The sequence below is a fragment of the Balaenoptera ricei genome, chromosome 14 (assembly GCF_028023285.1).
Source record: "Balaenoptera ricei isolate mBalRic1 chromosome 14, mBalRic1.hap2, whole genome shotgun sequence".
NCBI lineage: Eukaryota > Metazoa > Chordata > Mammalia > Artiodactyla > Balaenopteridae > Balaenoptera > Balaenoptera ricei.
This window is the reverse complement of record NC_082652.1, coordinates 27,062,125-27,074,295: the sequence shown is the minus strand read 5'-3', so window position 1 is coordinate 27,074,295 and position 12,171 is coordinate 27,062,125. Positions and strand designations below refer to the sequence as shown.

Here is a 12,171-nt window from a genome sequence, read left to right as displayed (position 1 = left end):
TTCCCACATGTCATTATACCGGGAGAACTTCCTGGGTCCCCATAAATCATGGTCCACCCCGGTGGGTGTTGTGTCCCCTCCTCCACGAAGCCCTCCCTAAGCCGCCTCCCCAGACTGGATTTGGCCCTGCTGTTCCAGCTCCCGGCCCCTCCCAGGGTTTCGCTGTGTTGACTGTCCAGACTCTGCCTTGTGGTCAGGCAGGGCTTGTCCCTCCAGCAAACTGGGACTCATGACTGTGTGGGAAATGAATGAAGGGCACATTCCAGGGAAGTGGTGTCTCATCTGTCACTAAGCACATGGGGCCATTGGGCCTGACATCAGCCACTAACTGTTGTCTCCTTCAGTGGCTGGTGTCGTGCCTTCTTTTTTGCCATCTCCTCCCTTTCTGGGCCTCGCTCCCTTCTGGTTACGATGCCAGGCTGACCGGCCTCTGAGGCAGTCCCTGTTTATGCCCCAGGCTGCCCAGGGGGGCAAGCACATCTCCCCTCATTTTACAGATGGGGAAGCTCGGGGAGGCTGGGTGGCGACCAGGGGCAGGAGCAGGGCCTGAATGGGTCACACTCGTCCACCCCTCAGTCCACCGCTCGGGGTGGCCAACTGCCACAGGAGAGGCCCCGTCACTGGGCAGAAGGTGTTGCTTGGCCTTGTGCCCTTGGCCTCCAGTCAGCCTGCCCCTACTCCACACTGTGCTGACCTTGCAGCCCTGCCCCTCACCCCCCAGTCCCCAGCCAGGAAGACACTGTGCCCTGTAAAGAAACGTGTCTGTGGCTTTATGTGCATTTATTCCTTTGCTCTTCACAACAGCCTGAGGTGGAAGGTCCTCTGTGTCATCTCCATTTTACAGATGTGGAAGCTGAGGTTCAGAGAGGTTAGGGACTCCCCAAGGCCACGCTGCTGGTGAATGGCGGAGACGTGGGTCCTGGCTGGCTGGCTGTGCTGGGCTTACAAAGCGGAGCTTGGGAGAGGGAGGGGAGAGGCCTGTCAGGCTCGGCCAAGGCTGCCACGTCTCCAGTGCAGATTTCGAGTCCTGATCTGTGACCTTTTTGAGTCAGTGAGCCCCTTCTGCCCCGGATTCCCCAAGAATCTGGGGGTAACTGAAGTGCTTCCAGCTAGGGATCCTCCAGGACACCAGGACAGGTGCAGAGGCAGCACGGGACACAGCAGGCACGCAGGATGTGGGGTGGGGGCTGCTGAGCATGGGATGCCAGAGATGACATTGAGGGGACAGGTCAGTGTGGGGGCTGAGGAGGCCAACAACCTGGGGAGATGCCCTGCATGGGGCGAGTCCACTGTGGCCGCCTCTACCCTGCGGATGGACTTGAGGCTCTGGCTGCCGCATGGTGGGGCAGAAATGACCAGATCCTCCTGGAGCAAAAGCTGAAACAGAAGGTAGGTGGGTGGGCGGCCTCACCAAAGCCCCGGGCTCGGAGGTGGTGCGTGTGGACACCGGGACCCAGGGAGACTTAGGATGCCTCCAAGCCTTGGGCAGCCTGAGGTCCTGATCTTGCCCCGAGGATGATTCTGGCAACGTGGTAGCGTCCATCCCAGTGGCCTTGACAATACACAGACCCAGCAGACACTCCAAAGGCCAAGGTGTGAGAAGCAGGTGAAGGGGTGATCCCTGGGCCCCCCAGCACGCAAGCCTGTCCCTGTCCTCCTCACACCCATCCCTGTTCCCCACTCCTCTCAGCCTAGGGTCTCCAAGCTCTGCCGTGCAGGGCTGTCCTTTTTTAGGCCACAGAGTGAGAGAACGGCAACGTCTAACACTGGGATTGACTCTGGCGCCCCCTGGAGGCCGACCTGAGAGTCCACAGGGCCCACCCTGAGCCTTGGGGTTCAGAGGGCAGAGAGTGGACTCTTCCCTGGGGACTTCGGTGGATTTCCAGATGGGGAGACCTCGATTTGACTGACTGGTCCCCAGGAAATGCTGGGGGAGCTGATATAGCACAGCCAGCATCCTAGCTGAGGTTGGCTGTGTTGAGGGGCAAGATGGGCAGGAATGGTGCCCTCAGCTACCCCGTGACTTATTCTTATGGAGGCAGACGCTGGGGGATCCCCAGGCTGGGGAGCCTGCGCTAAGCCCGTCCCCACCCCTCCACTCCTGGCCTCACCCCTGACTCCCTGGCTTGCTCTGGTTGCTGCAGCCCAGCCTCCCTGCCCACATCCCAGGTCGGTCTACACAGCCTGACTGCCACGTCTCAGCACTCCCAGGGTCCTTGGGGGCTCTCCGACCCCGTGGAGCCAGCTCCCACCAGCCTGTTTCAGCCCAGCCTCGACCCTCCCCAAGTTGCTGGTTTGTCGTGAGTCCTGTCCTGTCTCCAGGCTCAGGGGTGACCAGTTCTAGTTCCAGTCCCCACGGAGGGAGGGAAGGTCAGGGGGCTTTCCTAGGAGGTGGCAGGAGCCGAGGACAGATGAGCCCTTTGGAGTTCAGCAGAGAGAAGGGCATCCAGGCAGGAGAAGTGTGTGGCAAAGACAAGGAGGTAAGATGGCCAGTTCTGGGGACTCAGAATGTGTCAGTCCAGTCTGGCTCGAGTGCTGGGCTCTGGGCAGCAGCCTGGCATGGAGGCATCTCATAGGCCAGGCAGGAGCGGGCTAGGGGTTTTCATCACATGTGTCTTTGGGGAAAAAATACCAGCAACTAGGACTGGCACTGGACAGGGGGCAGGAGGGCCGGGAGGCACCTGGGGCAAGGACTGTACCAGAGTCAGCCCAGGAGCTGGAAGGTGGGCCCTACCCCTGCAGCCCTTACTTAGACCTGAGGATTTCCTATCATCAAAACATTGGGGGAACTCCCTGGCAGTCCAGTGATTATTAGGACTTGGCACTTTCACTGCCAGGGCCCAGTTCAATCCCTGGTCAGGGAACTAAGATCCCACAAGCCACTCGGTACAGCCAAACAAACAAACAACAAAAAAAACCCACTGGCAAAAAATTCCACACACCAGGACAGATGGGCTAGTATAAGCTGCCTCAGCCACATAGTAGAATATTGTTTAGCCATAAACAAGGTATCTACAGAGTGTTTGTAAAAATGCTATATTTAAAAAAAAAAAAAATGCTATATTTTCATATATTATACATCGCTGGCGGAAGTGTAATTGAGGCAATCCCTATAAGAGGGCAATTTAGCGACAGCTCTGAAAACTGCCAGTGCCCAGAGCCTTTGACCCAGCAATCCCAGTCAGAGGAACTCACTTTAATGCATCTGCCCACCTGAGATTGGAAAGGACCTACATACCCACCAATAACAGGTGGTTACCCAAGTGACAGCACATCCACCTCAAGGAACACGACACAGTGATGGAAGAGAACAGAGGCTCAGCTTCTGATTCACAACAACCTCTAAACAGACTGGGGGAATAAAGCAGGGCGCAGAACAGGAAGTGATCTATGCTGCCTTTCTGTAGAGAAAACATTAAAAAAGAGTACTTACAGATGTATTTACTTGTATGTTGTAGGATAACTCTGGAAAATACAATAATAAACAGGCAACAGGGACACTGGGATGTGGAGTCAACAGGGTGGGTGGCCTTTCTCCAGACACAGGACTTCTGAATGCTGTGCCCTACGGGTGTTTTCCCTCTAACCTCAGTGCCAAAGCCGAACTCTCCCAACTCCTCGGAGGGCCAGCAGGAGCTTGGTCCCCCTGCTCCTGGCCCTGCCCTCCACACAGCTACTGGGCAGACCACTCACTCCACTGGCCAGCCTTGGCCACTGGGCAGCTCTGGGTGCCCACCCCAAGGGCTCCCCTTCCCGACCCCCCCCCTCAGACCTCTGAGCTTGAAGTCGGCGCCCTGGGGCTGTCTCCGGCATGTGGGCCTGGAGGGTGTAGCTGAGTCCCCTCCCCCTGTCCCCGTTTCAGTGCCAGGCTGCAAGGCACAGGCTACCTTGGGCTACAAGCCCGGGAGCCTGGGGACTGAGTGCGATGGTGTCCCCAGGGCAGCAGGCGTGGGCAGGGGATGCCCCCCAATCTCTGTAGCCCCCCGTTGGACACAGGCCTCAACCTCCTGTCGGGGAGCCATGAGCAGGGCCAGGGCTTGAAGGGTGGGTCACTCCAGGCCAGGATGCAAAGACACTGTGGGGTGTCAAGACCTGGGCCCTGACACTCACCCAGTGGGGAGGCAGCTTCACTTCCCAGGGCTTCCCACCACGGAGGAATCCAGCCCAGCGTTGCTGAGCAAAATTTAACTTTCCAAGCAGAAAGTACTCTTCAAAGGTGTCTCTGAGGCCTTCCTTCTTCCAGGACTAGTGGACCGTTTGGAATCTCCCAAGCTTTCCAGCAACACAGCTCGCGATGATGCAGGTTGCACCTTCCTGGAGGTTTTACCACGACGACACTTGGACCTCTCAGCACACAAATAGGTGCGGGAACAGCTCTGGCTGGGGGGCGGCAGGGAAATCAGCAGGCCCCCCAACATCTCTAGCTGAAGGTCCCGGAGCCTGTCAGGAGGGCCACAGACAGGAGCAGAGGACTTAAGAAAGGCAGGTGGGTCTCATGCCCTGACCAGGGACGAGGCTGCTCCGAAACTCATGCTTCAGACAAGGCGCCCATTAGAGGGAGGACACCCAAGTTCCTTGGAGGATGCCGGGCCTGGAACTGCCACCCCGCCCCCGGGAGGCCAGGGTGTGAGTGATGCCGATGCCAAGCCCCTCCCCTCCACTCAGTCCACAGCAGCAGGGCTGCGCAGGGCGACTCCCAGAAGCACCAGCTGGCCACTGCTTCACAGGTGTCCCAGCAGGTGCTTAACTGCTGGGGGGTTGGGGGGGGCGAGGGCCTCCAAGGCAGCACTGAGGAGACACCGAAACACGAAAGCCGCTGCCACCGCCGGCTGATGCAAGTTTTATTGAGACAATGTACAAACAGGCCATGGAAACAAGGGTCTGATGCCGGGACCAGTAACGTAAAATGGAATACAAAAATAAAAAGGCACTGATCTGTTAAGAAAAGACACTCCATGTATTCTAAGAATATAAGTCATTTAATACTGTTAATTTTATAGCACAAAATAAAACAAGCTATGATCCCCAAAAATAATTTTAAAAGCTTACACATAAAATATTATTGCCTGAAGTTTATGATCTTTAAGTTACAGGTCAAAAGAGTTTTGTGTTGTGTTGTTGTCATTTGAAAACACACAGTGAAGACCGTCAAGAAGCAAGGCCACTGTTCCTCCTGCAGAGACCACGACCCTGTCTCAGAGGACTGTCCTTCCACTCCGTGAGAGCATACGCCCAGCTCGGGGCCACTGGCTGCAGCCACAGGGACACAGGCCTCCGGTCCCAGAGGGTGGAGGCTGAGGGCGAGCTCGGTGGTGTCTCGGGTTCGGTGTGAAAACAATCAGGATTCACTCATTTTAAGAGGTTAATGAACATAATATTATTAAAGGATTAAATTATAAACACCTGGCACAAAAACACCATCCCTTTTCAAAAATAAAATGTTCATATTCCTCTGAGCAAACTTTACAAGAGCAGTGGCCGCCGGTCCCGGCCCGCCTTGTGTGTAAACAGCTGGAGAAGGGAGTCAGCACAGGCCAGATGCTCAGGCTCAGGAGGGAGCAGCTGGCCCTCTCTCCTCAGGTTCCTGACCGTGAGCACAGAAGGGGTCCTATCTGGGTGACAAAGTCGTCGAAGGGCAGTCCGTCCACATGTCCTCCTCTTCATTAGCTGTGTCCCCGGGCAGCAACAGCTGGCAGAGGTGACAGGGACAACTCACTTTCCAGGATAAGTAAATTTTTAATCAAACTGTCAATTCCTTTAGCACATAATTTGTTCTCTTCCCCAGTGAGCTACTTTAACATCCACACATTTTCTTAAGTGACACACAGTAGAGCAGAGCAAGTAGCAATAATGGACAGTCCTAAGAGGAAGCCTGCCCAGGAGGGAAGCCCATGCCTCTGGAAGATTTGAGTTGCTTTCTGAAGCAGAGTCTTCCCAGACCCCTGGGGAGCCCAGGCCCAAAGCCAAGGCAGTGGGCTGTTTCTTGTATATTTAGTGTGAAAAAAAAGAATTACCCTGGCTGATTAAAAAACTAATAAGGTTCTAATTCAAAAAGGTACTACTTTCGGCACACATCTCCAGTTCAGAGCTCAAGGTTCACCTTATTTGGGGCTCCGAATCTCTGGGGCGGCCCTGGAGACGTGCACCTGGGCTGACCGACTGAACAGATGCCTTCTGAAGTAAACCTAGGTTTGCAGGGTGTTCTGATTCTGAAGTGATCCCCATGAGGTGGGTCGCGCTGTTTACCGGTCAGCAAACATGGCTGGAAGGAAACCTTGCTTTCCAAAAGGCCATATACTTCTTATACTTGAGCCAACTACTGCCATCCAAAGGTGCCCAGCCTCTTGGCTAAATGTGGTTTAACAAGGCCTTAGGGTGTGTGCTCTTTGGACAAGGCACACGTCCCCCCCTTCTGTGAGAGACCCCCTCGGGTACTGGGTTACAGGCCACAGGGCAGGCATCATCCCCAGGTAGAGGGCAGGGGCCCAGCCACACACGTGCCACTTGCTGTGGGGCTAGGCTGGGCCTGGACCCAGAACAAGAGGTGACTGCAACACAGGCACCTTGGGAGCAAGGTGGTCACAGCTCTCACTGATCAGGAAGAGCCCACAAAGAAGCCTTTTCCAAGAAAACCATAGAGAGACAGGGCTATGTGAGCACCCTCAAGAGTCTTTTAATATGATGGTTACCTACCTGATGGAACATTTGATTAAAGAGAAATTGAAACATGGTGGTCTTGCTGGTTCTGACCAGAATAACTGCTCGAAACCTCAAAACCCAAGACCCCTGCGAGCCACAGCAGATGCTCAGGGAGGACAGTTACTTATCAGGCTGAGACCACACCCCCAGGGCTGCTGGACGCATTCTCAGCTGAGGCCTGTCTTCAGCAGGGTCCAGAAGGGCAGGCACACCGAACTACACAAAGGTTCCAGAATTCTAGTCGGCCGTGTGCTATAGACGTGGGATCGGTCACACGCTGGTACCAGCTGACTTGTATGAACAGGCCTCTTTTAGCCAACAGGGAAATCTTAACATCAAATCAGTAATGGTTAACGATGCATTTCATTAGACATCAAATGCATCAACCAAGGCCCAGAGCCTACACTTTCTTGCTGGAGAGCAGTGTGGACACAAGAACCATGGAACCAGCATTAGCAGCACCATCTCTCTTGGGCAGCCTGGGGAGCTTGCTGGGGTAGGGAGAACTGGGCCTCAGTGAGTGGAATTTAAAGATTTCTCAGTGAATTCAACGACTTTTAAAGGAAACTTGGGTCCTATACTTTCAAGGGGTGCATTCACTGAAAGCCTGGACAGGAAGCCAGCAAACAAGGTGAATCACATCACCCTCCCGCCCCTGGCTCTGATGCCTGCGGGGACAACGTCGTCCAAGAGGCTGTGCATGCAGCTTGGAAGCCCACAAATGCTGGGGGGTGGTGGTGGTGGTGGTTGTTTGCTATCTGGCAACACAAGGTACCACTGGCAACCAAGACAGTACAGGCCTCTGCCTCAGGGCTCTTTTTCTTGTGCTCCTGCGGTGACAGCAGCTTCAGAGGCACGTGCCATCCCTCGTCTCATCACAAAAGCTAACCTGCTACTTAAAAACCTGTTCAGAACACACAAGTCTAATTAATTAAGTCTTCTAAAACCAAACCAAACGAGAGGGGAAAAAAAAAAAGCAAAGCCTGACGTGGGAAGTTTAGGGCAGAATTCCCTCTTCTGAAGGGTCCACTTCCTCTGCTCTTCACGGAAAACCACACCGGCGACGGCACCACCCATGGCTCCCAGCGGCAAGGCCTCGCTGTGGGCCCGAGCTCCCCCGGGACCCTGGGTCAGCCCAGGGACAGGCGTGGTGCTGGCCGGAAGGGAGCCCTGTCCTCGGCACCTCCTCTCACCTGTGTGCCTCCACCAGTGTTTCCAGTTTATGATCCAAAGAACTCTAAAATCAGCTACTCTTTGACAACACGACTATGATACAAATGCCGGGGCAGCCACTGTGAGCATTCCAATGTGTGGGAGGCTGCCCGCTGCAGAAGCTGGACGTTGGCAGCGCGTGTGACCTGCCCGAGAGGACGCTTCCCCGCTTGAAGGAGGCGTGTGGGGCAGGACGATGAAGCAGCAGGCACAGGGCAGCAGCATCACTCATTTTCATCCGGGTTCTGAGGGTCGATGATTTTGACGTGCGTGAAGGGGAACAGCCCTTTGCGCCCGTTCACCTCGCCTTCCCACTGGCCGTTTATGTTCATCCTTGTGACTTTCACGATGTCACCCACCTGTAAGGGGGAGAAAGAAGACGAAGTCAGTGTTTTCTCTGAAAACTAAATCACACATGCTATTCCACTGAAAGAACCGACACATTTTGTTCTTAGGACTCTCATTTTTCTCAGTGCTTAGACCTAAAATCAGGCTGTGGGCTTCCCTGGTGGTGCAGTGGTTAAGAATCTGCCTGCCAATGTAGGGGACACGGGTTCGAGCCCTGGTCCAGGAAGATCCCACAGGCTGCGGAGCAACTAAGCCCGTGCGCCACAACTACTGAGCCTGTGCTCTAGAGCCCACGAGCCACAACTACTGAAGCCCACGCGCCTAGAGCCCGTGTTCAGCAACAAGAGAAGCCACCGCGATAAGAAGCCCGCACACCACAAGGAAGACTCAACGCAGCCAAAAATAAATAAAATAAATTTATTAAAAAAAAAAAAAAAAAAAAATCTGCCTGCCAATGCAGGGGACATGGGTTCCAGCCCTGGTCCGGGAAGATCCCACATGCCATGGAGCAACTAAGCCCATGTGCCACAACTACTGAGCCTGAGCTCTGTAGCCTGTGCACCACAACTACTGAGCCTGCACACTGCAACTACTGAAGCCCGTGTGCCTAGAGCCCGTGCTCTGCAACAAGAGAAGCCACCACAACCAGAAGCCTGCGCACCACAATGAAAAGTAGCCCCTGCTCGCCGCAACTAGAGAAAGCCTGCGTGCAGCAACGAAGACCCAATGCAGACAAAAATAAAATAAATAAAATCAGGCCGTGCCAAAGACACGAGGTGCTACCAATGAGCCCAGGGTGCTTCTGCTCAGCCGTGAGAACGTGCTCTGAGGCAGCCTTTTCCCCCCAGATTGGCTACTAACTCCAACAGCACAGAATGAACACCTGACTCTGAGAACAGTTCAACTCACACAAAAAGTGCATTAAAAGAAACAAAGCCATCTCCACCCTATTTCACGGGAAGGAGCTGCCGCCGCCAAGAACACCCTGTCCGCTGCCTCCCCCTCAGCAGCGTCTCCCAGCGGGCCAGTCTCGGGGGGAAGGAAGCCCAGCTCCGAGAACCTTTTCAAACCAACCTTCAGCTTCAGGGTGGTAGGAATTCTACCTATGGCCAGAGGACAGGCACCAGCCAGGGGCTGCTTTGCTCATCAAGGGGAGGCAGCAATTTTGACCTGGGTGTGGTTTTCAAATTGTCTGCAGACCCTGAGCTCTGAGGAGGTGCTTTAAACTCCAACAGATGTCAGATTGGGACTTCAATCTTGTAAACGTGTATTTTATAAAAGTTATAATCAGAAGCAGTCAAGCACGTTCCTGCCCCATTACTCTGTGCTGCCCTGGCTGCTGCTCACGTGCTTTCCTTGGAACGAAGCTTCTGTCCCACGTGTCTGATGGAAGGCCCCCGAGAATTGCAAGGTAAAGGGCAAAACACACCGCTCACCACGCGCAACAAAGTACACTCAGAAGTGAGCTGGTGAGGGGGGTTAACACAAGATAGTATCTACCATTCACGTTATTTCCAATGTTTTCTGCCCATTGTAAAAGTCAACCCCCCCACCAACTGCCTTCTTAATTCTTGTAAATCTCAATTTACAAAACACCTTTATATTAAAAAACTTTTAATCTGACATCTATGGGGTTCCATGCAGTATTTCATTTGGGAAAAGGCATCTTCTGCTAAAGCTGCTGGGCTAGAGAGCTGACTGCTGGCCCGGAGTGACCAAGGGGCCCGGAGGTGCCCGGGGCCTCAGGCAGAGCCACACTTGCCCTTCCTGGTTCCCAGGCGTTCAGGTTACAGGGCCGGCTACTGCACTCTTAAAACCAAACTCCAGGCTCTAAGATGGCTCCTGGTCCACACGAGATGAGCCATTTGTATGGAAGCACCAGGACATCACTCGGCTCACGGGGGTGGGAGACGCGGTGCTTATTAGGTGACGCCGGTGCGAAACAGAGGACTGAACACTGTGCCCGTGCCCACCCAGTCTGTCCAGGTGGTGATTTCATCCTGACTTGTGCACGAAATTGAAGGCTCAGGCTGGGGAAGAGCTGGGGACGGAGAAGGAAACGCACTGTCAGCAGCTGCTGCGGGGGCGAGTTCGATTCAGCAGACGCCGCGAGTCAGCAACTTGGCTGTGTGGCCGCCTTTTCAGAGGGTTCTTGCTGCAGGGCTCACCCTTGATCCTCCACACACTCCACCCTCCTGTAAGGCAGGCTGGAGCAGGGGGGCCAGGGTAGCACAGCCCAGCTGTACGAGGAACCCCTTGGCTCCCCAGCCACTCTCTGCCCTAACGTCGCATCCCTGCCCTGAGGTCTCCCCCACACCCTGCGCTGCTGACTTCATCACCCCACTTGCTCACCGGGATGCTCGAACCAGCACACCAACTGCTTAATTCCCCAAACCTACTGCAGTCACAACACTTACATGGACAACAGCGCTTTTACCAAATGGAACCTCTAGCCTTGTGGAGACCGGCTTACTCGGGAGTACTTGCCAAAATGACAACGGAAAAGAGTGTTATCCCCTGAGGCTCCCTGGTTAGAATAAATATAAATTCAGTATAAATTCAGTTTAAATTTTAAAAAATGGGGGGGAGGGTCCCTAAGTTCCCAGTCTAAATTCTGACTCAAACTCCTCTTATTTAGGAAAACTACAAATTCAACTTTACTGTAAGACGGCTTGTAGAGTTAGTACAGTAATTAAGAATTAGATTTTATATAATGAAAAGTTGCAAGACAAAAATAAATGCACTATAGTATTCAGATTTTTGTAGCCAAGTACTAGATATGTATATGAGAAAAACAAGGTGTAAAAAGCTAACTACACGTATTTATAAATTAAATTATTATATTTATTTTCAAACTTATGTCATCACTCAACTTTAACACCTAAGTTGGTGGAACAATTAAAATTTGAAGGTTAACAACTGGTAATTCTATTTTAAGACTTGTTACTTCAGTGGAAAAAAAAATTACAACTGAAAATACATGTTTTCTCTTGTTTTACCTTAAAAGGAAATAAAAATTGGGGGGAAAGAATAAACTAATTTAATATAAGAGTTAAGTTTTAAAATGTCTTTAGTAGACTTCTAAAATACAGACTATTTGGGCTTCCCTGGTGGCACAGTGGTTAAGAATCCGCCTGCCAATGCACGGGACACGGGTTCGAGCCCTGGTCCGGGAAGATCCCACATGCTGTGGAACAACGAAGCCCGTGCGCCACAACTACTGAGCCTGTGCTCTAGAGACTGTGCTCTGCAACAAGAGGAGCCACCACAGTGAGAAGCCTGTGCACCGCAGAGAAGAGTAGACCCTGCTCGCCACAACTAGAGAAAGCCTATGTGCAGCAACAAAGACCCAACACAGCCAAAAATAAATAAATAAATAAATTTATTTAAAAAATAAATAAATAAAAATAAAATACAGACTGTTTTAAGATTAGTGCTTAGAGTTCAAGTATTGTTCCCTTTCTCCAAGTAACAATGTTTTTATTCATAGGTGGCAGAAAGAGAAATGTCTTTCTTATTCATAACTAGGATATCACACCAACGTTTCTGATAATTAAGAATAAATTCATATTCTTTGAAGTGTACCAAAGATTTAGCTTTATAATTTGTATATTCTTTTCCTACCGTACAGAAGTCATAAAAGAGGAAAACTCTGATTATGACCACATTGCTATCTCTAGTGAAGACAACTGCCAGATTGGATCCAAGGAAAGTTCTACTGCAGATGGAACCTGGAGCTGCAGTGGAGACTGTGCAGAAATCACAAAGCTGAAGATCAAAGGGAGCTGAAGTCAATGGGGATCTGCAGTCAGGACTTGTGTCCAATCTTATTCCATTAAAAAAAATATTTAAGCACAAACTTAAGACATGAGATGAAACTCATTTAACACAAAAATTAAGATGGGGCCTAGG

General features: G+C 52.4%; 1 protein-coding gene across 1 annotated transcript in view; it reads right to left on the bottom strand.

Annotated features, from left to right (window-relative positions):
- Positions 1–4,812: 4,812 nt before the first annotated feature.
- Positions 4,813–12,171, bottom strand: part of CRKL (CRK like proto-oncogene, adaptor protein) — a 31,234-nt gene continuing 23,875 nt past the window's right edge. The window contains exon 3 of the mRNA XM_059894451.1: positions 4,813–8,270. Coding sequence (XP_059750434.1) covers positions 8,136–8,270 — 135 coding nt within the window. The 3' untranslated portion in view covers positions 4,813–8,135. The remainder of the gene's footprint in view (positions 8,271–12,171) is intronic.